Here is a 20,494-nt window from a genome sequence, read left to right on the forward strand (position 1 = left end):
CCAGTTTGTGTTTCATGAAAGTATGTATATCTTTTTTAATATACTTACTGATTAAAATAGCCTATATATAAACAATATAAACAAATAATTTGAAATAAAAAGATCGTCATTAAAAATAATTTTATTAATTTGGTTAGCTTTAAATTTAAGATCGAGAAAATAAAGAAGTAAAGAAAATATTAATTAGCAAATAAAAATGCTTGAACAGAAACCGAAAAATATATACAAGAATATTCAAGTTGTGATGCTCTGATACCTAACATATATTCTGACCCTTAATGTAACCAATTTATTTTTATTTTCCACCTTATAATTATAATAATTGCCTATTTCTATTAAAATATTGGTCTTTTCTGCCAATTCCCTGGCATTTTCATTTCTGACATGTTATCATGTCCAATCTGTGTTTTTTTGAAAGTGTGTATATCTTTTCTGTTAAAATTATATATTTCTAGTTAAAATGGCTAGTTACAAAATAACTTAACGCCGATTATATTCATCAAAACCTTACAAACACTACATATTTAAGGCTTATTTTACATAAAAACACAATAACAAAGAAACAATATCATCGTTAAAAATAACTTTATTAATTAATTTAATTAGCTTTTAAATTAACACTTCTAATCTGCATATCGCGGACATAAAAATGTAAATCAAACATCAAGAATCAATAAAAATCCTTGAAATGAAACCGAAGAATATACTCGAGAACATTCAAGTTGTGGCGCTCTGATGGATATAAAGGGAAATGCTCTCTAACTCTGTTCTATACGATTTCATACTACGTTTATAGTCATCCCCCTCGCTATTGGCCGCGTCGCCAAGTGACTAACAAGTCGATTATTTATTATTTATAAAGCAGGTCTTCTTTCGGTAATTATTTTGAGAGCTTTTGTTCATCTCTGTTACTTTTACTTAATTTATGGGGTTATTTCGTATTGCGTGTACGTACATATAAGTTCCGAGGAACAGGCCCGGCGGTTCTCAAAAAATGTGCATTTATTGGCTCGATGGACTTCGTGGTTGATAGTGAAAAATGGTCTGGATATTCTGCAACTTGTTGCAAACCAAACCAATTTATCTAAAACACATATTAAATATTTTATATCGACATATTCCGGTATATTTAAACATTTCAGCATTCTTTTTTCTGTTGTTATTTCCTATATCGTCTCCTACTCAACTGTTAATACCTTCTCTCTCTTCCTCCTCCTCTCCTAGAATGTATACTATTCTTTCAGCTTCATCAGTTATCTGTATTGGATCCTTCGAGAGATTTCCTTCTTTGTTGACCATGCTATGGTGTTGACTTAAGGCATATTCTTTTATTGTACTTTTCGTTTAATTTTTCTTGTTCATCTTTATTACTACTAAACAAAACATACAACATTAAGCATCAGTGACACCGTAATGATCTAATGACTACTACTCTGAAGGTGGAGGAGTGAACCAAACAAGGGAAAAATAATATATCCTAATAATAGAGAATAGGTTAATAAGTGATTGTTTTGTAAAAATAATGATGTACTTACTTGATGTCTGCAAGATAAAGATTTTGCTTTGAGATAAATGAATGACATATACTAAAATGGTTTCTGGACTTTTTGTAAATAATATTAGATAAAATCAAGTCTTTATGTAAATATAGTTCATGACTTTCTGTACAAATGTTTTAATAGTATATCTTTATGTAAATAGGGTGGACATAACATGGACTAGATGTAAACGTATTTCAATATGATCTCTATATCAATATTGTGTTTTTCATGCCGCTTTTTATCCAGATTTTTGCCCTATTGACTTATTATAATGATAAACATAATTACATCTCTTACGATTATTAAAATATGCATATAATTATAACAGGTCAATTGAAAAGCCCCCAGCCTGACACATAGAGGGCGCTACTAGAATTAAATCCATTTATTTTTAGTTAACCCCAACCCTCAAAAGATACGCGTATAAATTTGACAGCTGTCGGATCATTAGTTTGTGAATGATAGTATTTTGAGTGAAACAACTTTGTTTTTGTGAAAAAAATGGAAAAAATTAATTTTGCGTGTTGCTTTATATTATAATATTTATTAATTATTATTATATATTATATATTATTAATTAATACGTTAAATATTATTTATATATAATATTTTATTGCTTTCTGAAGGGAAAAAATACACTTAAAACGAAAAACTTCTCTTGATGCAACTTTCCCTGAATTTACCCAAATATCTCGTCACCAAAATCGCTCCAGCCGTTGTCCAGTTATAGCGAGACTAACCCTACTGAGAAATAAGCGTTGCACCTAAACCAGGAAACCTCCGGGCCCACTCCACCGGATAATCCTCCCTCTCCCATCGTCTATTAACCTTCCTACCTCCTCCCAGTTCGGTTCGTCCGCCTTTATAGCCTTTTTATTATGGACTGTCTCTTTGTTGATGTAGAATATGACACTATAAAGATGTTCTCCGAATCCGAGACAATTAATATCAATTAAATTAGCCGTATTAAATTATGTCGGTCGTTACTGTCCGAAAATATTGATTTTATTGCCGGGCGATGAAATTCTGAAAATCATAAAAACAACAACGGCAATTATTGCCGTTTTATATTGTTTTTTTTTTCTGTCGTCCGCGTCCCCACAACCTGGGACTGGTTTCTCGTCATTTCACCCGCGATAACTTCTTTATTGTTCGCGAATCAAGTTCGACGGTGCCGACGATAAAAACGGAATTATATCAAAATATCGTTAAAATTAAACAGAAACCGTTGGGTTTTTATTAAGGATAAACTTCCTTTAATAAACTGGAGCCCATTATACGAGCAATAAAACGACAGTTTTGACATTGGAACAGTAATCAAACGTCGTGGACTGGCGAGGACACTGTACAGTCGCAGGCTGTGCTGGTGTTTTTCGGTAATTATTCGTTGAATGGGGGAAACAATTAAACCGCAAACACCTAAATTATAATTAAGCATCGTTCTTTTATCATTAAAATACTTTCAGTTGGATATATATATATATATATATATATATATATGGAAAAGGAAATTTAGAATCTCGCATGAAGGGGCAACAACAACAACTCCTATGTTATGACACAGTTATCATGTAAAAAGATGTATACCTGCCTAGGGCTATAGAAAAAGTACAAGTAGGGGTCAACTAAATCTACAAATGGATAATAGCTTGAAATTTGAAAATGAGTACTAACAGTTTTCCAGATATGGCAAATGCATTAAGGAGAATGTAGCGACTAAATATAATTTTATCAAAAAGAATGTACATAGCTAGTAACAGAAGAAACTAAGAAAAAATACCGTGATATTAAAATAACTTGACAAGGAAACACCGCAACGGAGGAAAAAAGAACTAAACCAAAATGGTAAATATGCTCTCTAATAGCACTACAATACATTGCTTGGATATACAATTGTTGATGTGGATTAAGCCTTCAGTAAATACCACATAAGAACTAAGAAATCATTTTATCTATTTACAATATTATTTTAACTACTGCCAACTGCCAACAAATACACAAAATTAAATTACAAACAAAACAAATATAATTTGTTGCTCGATACTGACTTTAAAATAATCAGTTGGTAGTTAAAATAATACTGTAAATAGATAATTAGATTTAGATAGGTATTAAGCTAAATTGTGTGTATAGAGTAGAAAATAGTTATTACAACTATTATTATGTACATATTTTATTTTAAAACGTTCTTATTTGTGTTAATAATATCTAAGTTGATTATTTTTCAATTTTTAGTTCCTTATTTATTTTTTGAATTTTGAGGTCAATTTTTTTGTTAAAACTTTTCTTTTATTTACACATAGCCAAAATTAACTAAAAGTTAAACTTGACGTAGCACTATTGCGACGTTTTGACGTTATTAATTTAGTTAATGACGCGAGTTTACTGTTTTATTGAATTGACTATGTGCGTTCCCGACAACAGTATAAATTTCCGGGAGTCTATTCGAACACGATCAAGATGACGTAGTAAAAATAAAGTCGATGATAGCAACGGCTGTTTATATTAGTGAGCGGTGGCGACTAGGGCTTTTATTTCGAACTTGACTGCTATTAAGTCACCACGATACCACACAGGTTCTCTCATATTAATCGGTTTTATCGATGGAATGTTAAAAGGTTCCAAATGGTCCCTAATGTACCCGAGAATTTACAACGATACTGCAGCGCTTAAATCAAAATCTGACCGGCGACACGGCCAACAGCCATTTTTGTTGTTTAAGGGTGTGTCAAGCAGAAATCGGAACGGAATCAATAGCTGTCACTTAGTATTTATAACGACATAAAGCAGCGTAAATGGGAATATGTAAATGAGTGACGAAATTTCACTATATATTTATATGTTTGTCGTTTAACGTCATCATTTGGAGGTAGTCTGGGCAGAAAGAGTTTCTTCTTCATTAAAATCATCTTTAACATCATTAATAGCATGAATTTCCTGACATATGATCACTACTAGTTAGAATTCACGAGGAACTCATGAATGTAAAACTCATAATATGTGAACGGTTTAAAACACAAACAAAATTTATTATATTAGTTTAAAAACTTTTTTATTTTACAAAAATATATATATATATATATATATATATATATATATATATATATATATATATATATATATATATATATATATATATATTTCGGCATATTTTTGTCAAGGTCGCGGCTAGGACGACAGACAGAATGTTAAAAATATCGAATGAAACTAGTAGAACCAAACCCCAATCTCTAGACATCCCACTCAACACACCATTCAGCCTTAACATAAACAGATACATTCGTGTGATATATAACACGTCAATCCTAAAGAAACAACCGACGGGATGTACATCGTCCTTGTCTCATCTGGACAGCTCATGATTGTAGTAAAATTATCTACCAAAATGTCCATGGTGTTAAAAATGTAAAGAATGGTTTTCCATGATTGAGCAACTGTATTTCGCTATTTTTTCGATGGTTTCATATCTTGAACTACGATGATTGTGTCACAAATCTACTGGCTAAGCTATTCTTAAAGGCTTGGATGTTTTCTAATTGGGATAGTTTGTGGTTAGGGATCATTGAACATGTTCAATCCACATATTGTGACTTTACAGCTTCGGCTACGATATTTTTATCCTAACTGCATTTAACTATACGAAGAAATACTTTGAGTAACTGCGAAACTGTCACTCTTTTCTTGGTAAATATTTTGGTTCCGGTATGTTGAGTCTTATGATCTCACGAGATTTATCAATTAATTAGTTTTATCCCTAATATAATATTGGTTGAGCTGCCTATATCTTGGGTAGGTAATGCAGAATTATACACTTTTGTTTCTGGCTCTATACTAATCAGAAATAATAGTTGTATTACCCTATTATACTTAGTTGTTTCCACCGTAGATGAATACAAGGCCTACCACAATTTCGAACAGCTGTAAGTTGACATTTGTTAAACTACATAGAAATTCACGCATGTTTATAAGAAAATAATATAATCTCTGGAAGACTAAACCTAAAGGAACATCCATGCAACTCGTAAGTATTCTGCCTTTAGGCTTCCTTTTTCATTACATATCATTTTACTGAGTTCAACGCCACAAAAACTCTAAACTTGTTCATATAGCATAATCAGTTGAATCTCTTAACACTAATTAACCCTTCCTAACCTCTATTATTGCCCATATATCACCAGATATAGGTAGAATATAAATGTTAAGAATCAACAATATCTGAATAGATTATATGGGTCCTTGAAGTCATCTCGAAATCCTCAGTAAAGTTTAACTACGATTTATCAAGAATTCTACATTATCGGCTTTAATACAATTCAAGTTTTATTACAGTTGTTTCATAGTTTCATGAAAATGTTATCGTGGTAGACTAATTCCATTTATTTGTCTGTTGGAGTTAGTCTAAAATCCATATCTTAAACAATAGTTTGAGTATATTTCAAGTTTAACGCAAGATCAACGTATTATTGTTGATATAACTTCAATATGTATAACTGTGGGAATGCGGTTTTGTTTTATTGTTAGCAAATACAAAGGAACTGTGTAGAAAGGACTAAAACTTTACAATAATGCAGTATTCAGACGTGATCTTTACATGAATTGTGTTCAAGTCTTGTCTCAACCCTTTATTATAAAAAAAGACAAAGCCAAACTATTTTGTCAACAAAAACTACATTAAATGGCCTGTAAATAAAGAACAAATTGACAGTTCTAAACGAAATGTTGGTTATATTATTACGAAATATGATATTATATAATTACCAATCGAAAATATATAATAAAGTAAAATCAACTGGCGATACACGACCCATATCCAGATTAGGCGGTGTTAAGAGATAACAATTGCCAGTGTCGGTGGTGTTTCTCCTCGAATAATCTCACCCCCCCTAGCATTGAGAGGGTACTCAAGCGAAAATCACCATAGTCAAGTGGGCCTTTCAGTTCTATTATTATTCAATCGAAGGGCACGTCTCTACTAAACCAAAACAAACAATAGATAGAGCCCTAACTTGCAACAGATGCAAGTTAAGTTATCATACGGAGGGTGGACAGTGGTATCAGGGACGGATTTGCGAAAAAAGACCATTTATCATGTTATAAGTTGGTATAATGCAGAAAATATTTAGTTGAGTATAGAATAATTAATTATTTAAAAAATCAAAGATTATATTAATATGAACATGTGCATCAAACAAATATTATTTAGCAGTTTAAAGTAATTACTGGACAAAATTACGTTTAAGTTTGTTGTTCTCTCACCCTACTGCCCATAGCCGAGCCCCAGCTACATTTATTTGTTCCTAAGCTTCAAAAATTAGTTTTAATAAAAATATTTGTCTAAAATATACTAGTAATAGCACCAATAAATACATATAGGAGACTAGGATATTGAAAAAGCATTGCTGATATCTGGTTGAAAATAGTTATCAGCAAAACTGCATTTTTTTCTATTTCTAAAACCCATATTATGTACTGAGAATCAAAATCTGAAATCTGGCTGGGTATGACAGTCTGTTGATACTGATATTAACTATTATTGATTTACGAGCAAAACACATTCTTCCTATCTTGCTATAGCTATGTTGAAAATGGAAAGAAAAAATTAAGATCAAAGATATCAACTAAACGTGTACATCATATCATTCACGAATATTTGGGTATGAAAAAGATCTGTGCAAAGTCGTTGCCGCGCGAGCTCACTTCTGACCAAAAACAACGACGACGAATTGATGATTTGGAGCAGTGTATGAAGATGATCAAGCGTAACAAACCTGAGTTTTTGGGTTGATGTGTGACAGTGGATGAAACATGGCTCCATCATTTCACTCCGAAGTCCAATCGACAGTCATCCGAGTAGACTGCACACGATGAACCCGCTCCAAAGCGCGGGAAAACGCTGGGTGGAAAACGAGTGGGCTGGCGAGGTTATGGCGTCTGTATTTTGGGATGCGCATGGAACAATTTTCATTGACTACCTTGAAAAAGGAAGGACCATCAACAGCGACTATTACATAGCGTTATTGGACCGTTTGAAGGACGAAATCGCCGAAAAAGGCTTTCTTTTTCTCCAACTACTTTCTGAGTTTTACGAACACAGACAGTACAGAGGATGAATTTTATATATAAACATTAATGCAATAGTATTCTAAACAAGTATTTGATTACTTATTTGCATATTTTAGTACTAAAAATCAGTTCAGCATCAATCGCGGATCAAAATAACCCGAAAAATAACTAAATAACGTGACAGCTCCGATTAAGAGGGAACGTTATGATTACGGTCCTGGTCCTGACACGGTCTAATCCAATAAAGATGGTAGCAGGCGACCTTACGTCCTCACGGGATTGCGAAACGTTAATTGATCCCTGATGATTGGGGCTGGTGCGAAACGTCGACGTCGTCAGCCCACCATACCCACGAGTATTTAGTTACGTAGTATCTGAGCGTGAGTGCCGCACACATACACACAGGCACGGAGACACGAGCGCGCGACGAACAGACGTCCCGGATTCCACCCTTTTGGTTTATGCATCTAAGTGCTTTCCAGTATTTGACCAGAGAAAGGGACCGTTTTGGATTCTCTTGTTTCTGCCACGGATGAATTCGAACTTTACGAATATATGAGTTGTGTGAAAAGTATAACGAGAAGTAGGAATGTAAACAACCGTTAAACAACCTAAACTGTTAAATTCACATTTCTCTTTCTATTAGAATTGTCGAGTTATTCATTTGTACACGTATCGAATTATACATCTTGCAATTGCGGATTACAAAATACCCAAAAATATTAAAATAATCAAGATCTGGCAATTCCAAGACATTGATCTCGTCTAATTTTTGAAGATACCTTAATCATTCAGTCACTGACGATCATTCTGTACAGCCTTACAGTAGTATTTCTTGAAGTCGGTAGGTCAGCTCTTTACAATAGATATAACAATGGGCCTAGAACACTGCCCTGTGGAACACCCGAATATATTAGGTGTAGGTTAGTGTATTCGTCACCCTGTTTGACAATAAAATGTCTGTGTGTGAGGTATGATTTCAGCAGTTGAAAGTGCATGGGGGCAAAAGCTTTTTCAATTTAACATACAGTCCACTGTGTCCACCTTGTCGACGGCCTGAGTTATATAGAGAGTGGACATTTACCATGTTCAGAACATTATAATTTACCTTCTGGATTTACACCTCGTCTGTAAAGTCTTTGAATGTATGTATTGTCGCATCTTCCTTTAATAAGTTCATTTTCAAAATGGTCTCAAGCAGAAACACGCAGAATATACCTTATACTTAACAATATCTGAAGCTCACAGATCTATACAGTGTCCAGTTCCTGGAGTCATACACAAGAACTGCCAAAAGAAGCGTAAAGACGAGCCGGATTTTAGTCTTGATTGTTATATTACCTCTATTCTACTTACGTCATCTTAGTTCAGCTAATTGCATCAGCCATAAATAACATTTTCTTTTCCAGTTTTAAGAAAAACAAAGTGCTAAAGACCTTGCACTTTCTCTAACTGAATGTCGTTGAGATTTACAATCAATCAATTATCAATACTTTGGTAATTTCTCATTTATTCTCAAGCAGTATGACCCTACAATGCAAGAATATCGTGAATAATACTGGAAGACTCAATATCAGTATTAACATCTCTAAAAACAGTCTCAAACTCGATGATAAAAGGAAGAGATTTCTCAAATTGATCAAAACTATAACTAGCAAAAAAAAACAAATCTTGTAATTGATTTAAACAGAGATATTCTGACAAATAAAATTAATACTGCGAAATGACGTGTTATAACGCCCGCATTTACTAGATAAACCAACGGTGAATACTTGAACAGGTCCTGAATATTCCACGATATCCTGCGACGACACATTGCACTATTTGACCAAGCTGGTTAGCTTTAGTTGTGGATTGTCGCAAAGCACAATACTGTTTCAATACCATCAACTGTATCTAATTGACAGGGTGGTATAATGTGGCAAGAACCGGTTAATGATTAAGAGCTCAATAATCAGTAATTAACAATGAACGTTGACATTTCATCAATCTGCAATGATTTATATAAATCTACATTATTATTAATGTTAATTAATAAACACCTTATTTATAATGATTTTTTTATATATATATATATATATATATATATATATATATATATATATATATATATATATATATATATATATATATATATATATATATATATATATATATATATATATTTAAATCATTTTATATTAAACATTTTTATATAACACCACTAGGTGTGTGAAGTACTATTGAGGGGTTTAGGAGATATTATAACATATACCGTATTGTTAATATTTTGTTACAATTTTCGATTTCTTGTTGTCACTTCCGTTCACATAATCGCAAATTAATGAAAATCACAGATATTATAAAGAACTTTACGCCAAATCGAGTGGTACAATTATAATTTTTGTACCTCCTTTAATTTTAAAGTTATACAATAACATGTGTATTTTCAACAAATTAGTGCTTTCTGTCTGTTTATTTTACATAACTTAAAAACCATAAATTCTACACCAATTTAACACTGATTTTCGTTTCTTTCACCCCAAAATACATATATTTCGAAAGTTTTATCTTGATCCCAGAGGTGAAAAAAATGTTGTTTTTCCACACATATATAGTCGTGAAAATTGGCGATTATTAGCCATTTTCAAGCTTTTTGCTGTCATTTCTGGTCAAATAATCGCAGGTTAATGAATATCACAGGGATTATAAATACTGAATCGAATAGTATTATAATAATTCTTATGCAACTATTAGTTTTTAAGTTATACAATGAAAAGTGTATTTTCAAGAAATTATTAGATTTCTGTTTCTGTCACATATCTTAGAAACTGCAAGTCCTAGAGCATTTTAATATGGATTTTCCTTTCGTTCACCCCAAAATACATATAATTCGAAAGTTGTATCTTGATCCGAGATGTGAAATTTTTTTTCACTTTTTCCGTATATATAGTCGTGAAAATTTGCGATTATTGGCCATTTTCAAGCTTTTTGCTGTCATTTTTGTTCAAATAATCAGGTTAATGAAAATCAGAGAGATTATAAAAAATTAAATGCTGAATCGAATAGTAGTATAATAATTTTATGCAACTATTAGTTTTTAAGTTATACAATAAAAAGTGTATTTTCAAGAAATTATTGGATTTCTGTTTCTGTCACGTATCTTAGAAACTACAAGTCCTAGAGCATTTTAATATGGATTTTCCTTTCTTTCACCCCAAAATACATATATTTCGAAAGTTGTATCTTGATCCGAGATGTGAAATTTTTTTTCACTTTTTCCATATATATAGTCGAGAAAGTTTACGATTATTGGCCATTTTCAAGCTTTTTGCTGTCATTTCTGTTCAAATAATCGCAGGTTAATGAAAATCACAGGGATTATAAAGAATTTAACGCTGAATCGAATAGTAGTATAATAATTTTTATGCAACTATTAGTTTTTAAGTTATACAATGAAGAGTGTATTTTCAAGAAATTATTAGATTTCTGTTTCTGTCACATATCTTGGAAACTGCAAGTCCTAGAGCATTTTAATATGGATTTTCCTTTCGTTCACCCCAATATACATATAATTTGAAAGTTGTATCTTGATCTGAGAGGTGAAATTTCTTTTCACTTTTTCCGTATATATAGTCGTGAAAATTTGCGATTATTGGCCATTTTCAAGCTTTTTGCTGTCATTTCTGTTCAAATAATCGCAGGTTAATGAAAATCACAGGGATTATAAAGAATTTAACGCTGAATCGAATAGTAGTATAATAATTTTTATGCAACTATTAGTTTTTAAGTTATACAATGAAAAGTGTATTTTCAAGAAATTATTGGATTTCTGTTTCTGTCACGTATCTTAGAAACTACAAGTCCTACAGCATTTTAATATGGATTTTCCTTTCTTTCACCCCAAAATACATATATTTCGAAAGTTGTATCTTGATCCGAGATGTGAAATTTTTTTTCACTTTTTCCATATATATAGTCGTGAAAATTTGCGATTATTGGCCATTTTCAAGCTTTTTGCTGTCATTTCTGTTCAAATAATCGCAGGTTAATGAAAATCACAGGGATTATAAAGAATTTAACGCTGAATCGAATAGTAGCATAATAATTTTTATGCAACTATTAGTGTTTAAGTTATACAGTACAGAAGTTATACAATGAAGAGTGTATTTTCAAGAAATTATTGGATTTCTGTTTCTGTCACATATCTTAGAAACTACAAGTCCTAGAGCATTTTAATATGGATTTTCCTTTCGTTCACCCCAAAATACATATAATTCGAAAGTTGTATCTTGATCTGAGAGGTGAAATTTCTTTTCACTTTTTCCATATATATAGTCGTGAAAATTTGCGATTATTGGCCATTTTCAAGCTTTTTGCTGTCATTTATGTTCAAATAATCGCAGCTTAATGAAAATCACAGTGATTATAAAGAATTTAACGCTGAATCGAATAGTAGTATAATAATTTTTATGCAACTATTAGTTTTTAAGTTATACAATGAAGAGTGTATTTTCAAGAAATTATTGGATTTCTGTTTCTGTCGCGTATCTTAAAAACTACAAGTCCTAAAGGATTTTAATATGGATTTTCCTTTCTTTCACATCAAAATGGATATATTTTGAGAGTTTTATCTTTATCCGAGAGGTGAAAAAATTATTCACTTTTTCCATACATATAGTCGTGAAAATTTGCGATTATTGGCCATTTTCAAGCTTTTTGCTGTCAATTCTGTTCAAATAATCGCAGGTTAATGAAAATAACAGGAAATAGAATTTTACACCAAATCTAACTGTATAATTATAATTTTTATATCACCTTCTGTTTTTGAATTATACAATGAAAAGTGTATTTTCAAAAAGTGAGTGGATTGATCTTATCTGGAATACCTGAAATATCCTATAATGTTCTGTCGCCTTATTGAGCCATAGTGACTGTAAATAATTCGTCTACGAATAGTTGTCTATACTATACTTTAAGAGTGATGGATTGTTCGTATAGGAACAAATTTAAGCTACTTAAATGGGATCCTATAAGATCTACTCTAATATAGTATGATTAGCTAGGATAGGATAATTCATAATAATATTCATTCACATAATTGTTATATAGACATAAAACAGTGGTACAGAAATAATTGGATGGAATTTCCCCTGGATACTGGACTTTTTTGATTAAATAATAACACACGAAACTTTTAAACTGTGGGGACGACTCCAGAGCTGCTGCTGATGACCTTGACATCAAATTGATTTACGATGTTATCTAGGATTTCGCATTAAAGCATGAAATATGGTTACTAATCACTGCAACATGGAAGAAATACAACTGCTGGACATCACGCAGGACATCAGAAGATTGATGCGAACCAAACAACGACGAACGAACCTTGCCTGTGTATTAATGCAAGTACAACAGAACAGTATTGATTAATTCATTTATCAATTAAGATTGTTCTAAGCATATCTCGTGTAAAAAAACCTCAAATTTACCAAAATAAACTTTAAAAACGTAACTCTGATACCCCACAATTAACCTCCCACCGAAACACGTAAAAACAAAGAAAAACTCTCCCATAAACTCTGCCATTAAATATCCCCACCGCGTCTCCGATAAGTTAATAACATTCGAAGTCGACGTTAAAACGAACAAACTACAGTCTAAACCCCTAATTGGTGGAATAGAATATTCATTACGCCGCCAAGAAGGGTTAATATTAATCAGCAGGAAAGTTGTTAGACATAACGAATTAGCTGGGGGCAATTTCGGCCATTAGAATCGTCGGAGAAGCTACCCGGTCTCCCCTACGTCCTCCCTCCCCGCCCCCCGAACCCCCCAAGGAGGAGTTGAAAGGGATTCATTATAAGGGGGACGGCCGAGAGAGAGAGTCGTTGTTTATTTATTAAAATTATGTGTCCGGCAGGAGTTGAAAGGTCGCCCGGCAGAATTGCCTCTCCTGCCGGCCTATCCGATTTAGAGCGATTTAGACGTTGAGATTTGAAGGAGTGAACATTTGTTTTTTTCTCTTGTAGAGAAAGCACAAGTATTGGGTAAACTATCTGTTATTGTTTCGAATGTCATTTCAGTAAATAGTAGGAAATTCGATCCAGGTGCGTATCTATTAAAGTTTTATATTAATGTTGAAAATTAGATTCAATTTTTTCATGTTTTCTGGTGGCACCACCTCATTTGGACGTCCACTGTGCATCAATGGTGTATCTACAACCACGTTTGTAGTCTGAAGACCAACCTTTTGTTGTTGTTTCTGATGGGACGTTGTCCTTATAACACTTTTCAAGCCATTGCTTCGCTTAAATCATATTTTTTCTCATCAAGAAACAAAAGGAGTGTCACTCATAGCACAATAACTCACAAACTAATGAGTAGAATATCATGAAATTTTAACAGCTTTCTTTGGAAGGTTAGCACTAACCGAAAAAGCAGTGAATGCAATAAAAGACTTTTCAACCCATGTGTTATTTTATACCAAATTGACGGTGCGAGGGCAAAAATTCAGATAAATATTACTCGATGTGAGCAAACCTCATCAACATCACAGTTCGTTGGTATGAACTTCACATATAAAGTCACACCACAACATTAAAATTGAATAAGAGACATTGGCGTTTGTCTCGCTTGAAATTTGTGTTGTGGAAAGATAATATTGAAAGAGTAACTGAGAAAGAAAGAAGAACTAGGAATATGATTGAATTTTGTTGAAAAATGTATATGTAAAAAATGTATAATAGATGTGTAATGTATAAAAAAGAAGAAGAAAACCTAGAAATCTACCTTATGGTTAGAGTGACAAATAATTTATAATTATAAGTATATCATCAATAAAACCCATGTGTCAATATGTCAACTTACATATTGTTTTAGTTTCTCTTTTCTCCCTATGAACGTATATTATTCAAAATTAAATATATGCATGAAAGGTTCTTCATATATTTATTGCATTATAGAAGATCAAGCTTATATCAAAAAAGGTTTATTTGAGTTTCAAGGATAAATTTTGTTTAATTTATTAATTGAGGACAACTTATTGTATTTATATTATATTCTTCAAATATACGTATAATTTACAAGAACTGGCAACGTTGCGTGTCGGGCGTTTTAATAATTAGACTCTTGTTTCATTTGGTATATTTAGAATGATTCAATTTTGGTCAAATATGCGTAATTTCACTCAATAGTTTGGTCAATAATCGAATTTTTCTAAGAAAGAAGAACAGACGAAGAGAGAAACAGACAGTAATCACTTGATCGGATAGTAACATCGTACGTGTGGCCTAACTTAGTCTTGATAGATCCTGTCCTAGTAGTCAAGGGCCGCTTCTGGGGGCTTGCTTCCTCCAGTTCATAGTTATTCATAGTACAGATTCGAATAGATAGCATCATTATCATTATGAATATTTCGTATTCATCTTAACCGAGGAAAAACTTTACGGTACAATATTAATTTTTTTTTACTGCTAAATCTTACCTTTCCTATCCATGATGCCATGCACTCTAGTATAAACCACTTGTACTTGTACAGTGACAGTTAGTTACATTTAATAAAGCTAAATCCGACTAATAGAGAAGGTGCGAATTATATAAATTGAATATTTAATGGAAGATTCACAAAGATCTAATGCTGTATGAAAATGCGCTTATCATTATCAGAAATCAACAGTTATCAACCCAATAAACTTGCACGTTCTTGCACAATATTATGGTTATGTTACCTTTTTTTAAAAAATTGAGTAGAATTAACTTCTTCTGAATTATTCTTCTGCTTCGAACTTTACTACAGACAATTTTTTCTATCAGATCATCAAAAGTTGAGGGTGTAAAGCTTTCAACAACTCAAACATGAATAATTTGCGATGTTTAATTACATTCCTCAGTAAAAACTCTATCATATAAAATATTTCCCATTAAAATATAAACATCTACTATAAAACCGCATTTACGTCCTAAAAATATGCAAATATCCAAAACAGAAATCATATCTGGTCCTATTCTAGATGTTTTCTTCGGTTGAAATACATTAAAATTGTAAATTCGCAAATTTAATGGTTTAATGCATAATATATATGCAACTCCTTATACCTTAAATATTAATTCAATTATATTATATATATATATATATATATATATATATATATATATATATATATATATAAATATAGCCCGTTTGATAAAACATTAAACTCAAGTCCTTTAAATGTATGACATCAAAACGTTGCAGCGTTGCCGCATATACTTTGATTTTTAGTCCATTTCGGCTTTTCAACAAAATTATAATCTAAATAAAATAATGAAATAAAAATAATGTTATAAAATATATTGTATTTTAAAATTATACTGCATTTAATGAATAATATTTCGTTCAGAACAAGCAAAGCACCATATCAACGTTTGCTGGTTTAAAACATGTAATTATTTTCATTAATGTTTTGAAGAATTTTGCAGACGTTTTACAATCAGGCGAATTTGGTAGGCTTACTCGGCTATTTGTTTGAACGTATTAGACAACACTATATCTCTTTTTAACTGGAATAAATCTAGAACAAAAAATATTGTCTGATTTTAAAACGAATTTACAAATTGCGATAGGCAATACATTCGACATAGTGATGACGTGAGTTTACTGTTATTTTGAATAGACTCTACATATAATGTATGTAAACCCCCGTTATATGCAACTCTTTATACAGAGCAATCAGTACTTGTCAATAATAAAAATTACAGTTTGCTAATCAAAGATCACATATTATAATATAATTATATTTATAAGTTTTTATGTAAAATCTCGAAAATATAACACGTATTATTATTCTATTTTAGGTGGATCAATTTTTTGCAAGTTATTTCTTAAATATCATAATGGTTAATTATATGTCCGAAGTTTATGCAACTCTTTATACACTGAGAGAACTAATTGAATCAAATGATAATGTAGGTAACTATCGTCTCACCTATTAGTGGCTATTAAAGCTAAAAATACAACAGTGGAAGTGAATTGTTATCAATCTCGAGTCATTTGGAGGAAATTGGTTGTATACGAACAGGCCTAGACGGCGGTTTATTGTTCTTAAGTGAGGTACGCCTTCCTAGGGCCGTAAAATTCCGATAAAAACAATTCCAGGTGAAGGAAGAAGCTGCTACCGTGAATAATACCATTGTCTGGACGGTTATCGCGTGACAGGTCATCGGCAGTTGCCGGACCCGAACTAAAATGACGAAAAAGTAATAATAAAAGAACGGGAACAAGAGACGAAATATAACCCTTTTAGTACGCCACTTGGAGGTACATAAATTCGAACACGGCGTCGAAGAGATAATTCAACATATACGGTTTAAAATATCAACGGAATGGCTTCAATTTTTGGATGGAATCCGATGGTTTTATCATACTTTTAGCGTCCGGCACTTCACAGCCGCTTTTTTTAGATATTTATTTAAGTGCTTTTAATTTTCGAATACATCTGCTTCCAATAGTCCTATTAAAATGGGCCGTTACTAGTTTTTTTCCTTTTAAAACAATACTGGTTATCAACAGGTTAAATTTTAATAGCAATAATTCTTTTAATATTATTCAGAATTTGATAAAACTGAAATTAACATTACAAATATTATGTATTATTTAAGAAATTTCAGATAAAAATGTCTAGTTAACTCTGAAAAACAAATGGTTAGTTATCATATGTCAATTTAGCTTATGTCAAAGTGGATGTCTTGTTTTGACAATCTATTTTTTACGTAAAATCTCATTCTTTCAAAACAACAAAATAACCCAATTTTAATATAATTTTTAAACACAACGAAAAATTTCGGTAATAAGTTTACGTTTAATATTTGGAATAAAAATTTAGTTAGTTAAAAATATTTAGTCATCTCTTGATAAAAACGTCAAATATATTTATTTAATTAACGTCACTATAATTTTTTATATTTGTCGCTACAGTTATTTTTAATAATCTTTATATACTTTTTTATTTTATGTCTATATGTCTACCTTATAAAATGTTAAATTTAAACACTGTTTAATGAAAAAATGTCAATATCGTATAAAACACATGTTTTAATGTAATTACAGTTATTCTTTCTCCATATACGTTATATAATATTGAAACAATGATAAAAAATATCAAACAATGCAACACACAGGATATATAACGAAATACATTAATAACAATAATTTAATAGTTGTTTTTTTTTCGCTTTATTATTATTGCAACCAAACCACAAAAAGATGCACGATCTATGGTATTAAATGTCAAAATTTCTGACATCCGGTCTCATAAAGACACACAAAACAATAAGGCATCGGCGCGACCAAGGCGCTTATTAAGTGTATTTTTCAAATCTTTTCGGCGAAACATCTAATCCTCAACGACACAAACATTTTGCTAACGAAATGACATATGACGAGCCGGAAAATTGTCGGGCGAACAAAACAACTGTCTTTTCTGGATTGTACGGGGGTCGATTATCAATTAAACGTACAATTATGGGCTAAGGAAAAAAATTAACTGAATTGTATTATAAAAATCTACATTAACAATAATTCTGGATTACCACCACTGAACTCAAAATTGTTATTCTTCCGCCATCTATGAATCACAATTAAAATCTAAAATTCCGTCGCATTTATCTGGTTGCCTAGCTTTAGATCTGAATTCGTTATTTAGTATTCGACGAAATGAATGGAAGAATGATGCGAACGAATTGACATACGACGCAGTGAAACTAAACGGTTCAGGCTGTCAATTTACAGTGCTCGCGTTGTGGGTATCGCACGAGATTTTTGTTTTCCGTACTGTTTTAGTTCATACTCTTGCTGACAAGTTTCGAAGTTGCGCCATCGGATTAACTGTACATAGAGCAACAAGACTACACTAACTGCCAATTGTTTTGGTCAATGAATACCATAATAGGTCAAGAAGAGCGGGGATATAGCATCATGGCTCAGTAAAGTTTTAGAGGAAATTCGAGATATAATCCCGAAAAGACTTGTTTAGTGTACGTTATGGTAGTGTCTTAGTTGGGAGATACTTGGGCCTGTTGTGATCAGTGATGGAATCGATCAGAAAGTGGTTTTACAAACCCAAGGTATGTTTGTGCATATTTTATGATGGTTGGTTCAAAAACAACATCCTCACAGGCATGTTCGCAGTTTGCCTAGGTAATAATAAGGTGTATACGCAATTTTAATTACACGCACTCGTAATTTGCAGCATTCAAGCAGAGCAATTTCCTGCAGTTGCGAAATATTTGAAATGGGACAATGTTGCGAATCTAGATCAAGTCTAAGAAAGGTTTCACTTTCTACGATTCGTGACGTTTAATACTGTTTGGGCGTGTTTATTGAATATTAATCAAAATTTCTTGAGAAAAAAGGAAAATATCAGACTTACTTTTAACTTTCATTGGTAAACAACAACCGTTAGATCTTCATCGGACGTAACTGTGATGATAAGAGTGTTTGAATACTTGAAACATATTGAATGGCAAAGGTTAACACAACCTATATTATCAGGCACGTTTAAAATTAATGTCCAAAATGTTTGGCTATCATTATATTATCTTGTTTGAAACATCTACTCTAAATGCTGTATTTCATTGAAGGTTGCTTAATAACATTGAAGCCCGAATGTTTGCATCAAGTAATATTTGGTACAATAAAAGTTTACTAAAGGAAAAAAAAAGAAACCAGTTTAATGTATTTGTTCAGACATAAACAAATACTGGATATATATGTCACCTCTAACAGATAATGATATATTTTCTTTTGTTATCAGCTATTTGGTTTATGTTGCCAGATAATTTTGAGGTACACCATTTATTATTTTGTGTTCCAACCATAGGATATCATTATGGTATAAAAATGATTTCCTTCATAGATATCGAGCAATCGTATATATCTTAAGGTCATACAAAATTACTTTTCAATTAGTTCCTTGTTAAAATGTATCCACAATGTTCTAATATAATTTCTGGTATATGTTTTAAAGTAAGATCAACCAATGTCATCATGTGTTCCTAAAACTCGCATTGTGTGAATTAATTAATAACAATGGCGGAATTTCCAAGAAACAACTCAAGTATTCATATTTAATAAACAGTATTTTACAGCATATTTAAAAAATTAGCATAGGATATGTGTTATTTTAACAAGGAGGCTCTGGTTACTTTAAACAAAATTATTTTTTATGCTATTGTTATGATAATATCAAATTTTCTTTATATATCGTTATTAATAGTGATATTAAATTTATTTACAAAGGTTTAATAGACGTCTATATGTCATTGATAAGATAACGTCATAAGTTGGAGAATATTTATTATAAGTCTCTAAATAAATATAACAAACTTTAATTCATTCAGTTTTTAAATTATTACATCAAATACAAGCGAGATTAATTAATTGCAACAATACCATCTTGTTTACTGCATTGAACAACAAAAAATTATACTCCGCCAGATTATAAATACGGAACACTGTCCTGCGGTACTGAGATGACATTTATATCAGGCAATCTACGCATCTCTGTAAACACAATCTTGTCTTAGTGCGTTACAATCGGAGAAAGACCTTGTGCGAAGGCAAAGCCTACTCGGCTCCTTCCATTGTTTTTATTTACGCTATTACTGCTATTAGTATGAGTGATACACTAATGAGTAATTATACAAATAGCTGGCGTAAGGCTTGATATTCGTTTATCTTGTGTATTTTATAATTTTGTTTTTTTAAATCGCTGCTATTGGTAACGGTAATTTGTAATACCTTGATAAATATACAAACGTTTGGCGTAAGGTATTTAGGCTGATATTTTTTAAATTTTTGTTTTTATTTGACAGTTATGTTGTTTCTGGAAACTTGTTTGACTTAAATTGTATTTAAAGTGTAACACTATGTT

At 31.7% G+C, this 20,494-nt stretch overlaps 1 protein-coding gene across 2 annotated transcripts in view; it reads left to right on the forward strand.

Annotated features, from left to right (window-relative positions):
* Positions 1 to 18,304: 18,304 nt before the first annotated feature.
* The window catches only part of LOC143199554 (lateral signaling target protein 2 homolog), a 34,808-nt gene continuing 32,618 nt past the window's right edge, over positions 18,305 to 20,494 (forward strand). For both annotated transcript variants that reach the window (XM_076409439.1, XM_076409440.1), the window contains exon 1: positions 18,305 to 18,686. In XM_076409439.1, coding sequence (XP_076265554.1) covers positions 18,651 to 18,686 — 36 coding nt within the window. In that variant the 5' untranslated portion in view covers positions 18,305 to 18,650. The remainder of the gene's footprint in view (positions 18,687 to 20,494) is intronic.

Source organism: Rhynchophorus ferrugineus, unplaced genomic scaffold (genome assembly GCF_030347505.1).
Source record: "Rhynchophorus ferrugineus isolate W39M unplaced genomic scaffold, kcgeb_rfMv2 rfM7, whole genome shotgun sequence".
In the NCBI taxonomy this organism is placed as follows: Eukaryota; Metazoa; Arthropoda; class Insecta; order Coleoptera; family Curculionidae; genus Rhynchophorus; species Rhynchophorus ferrugineus.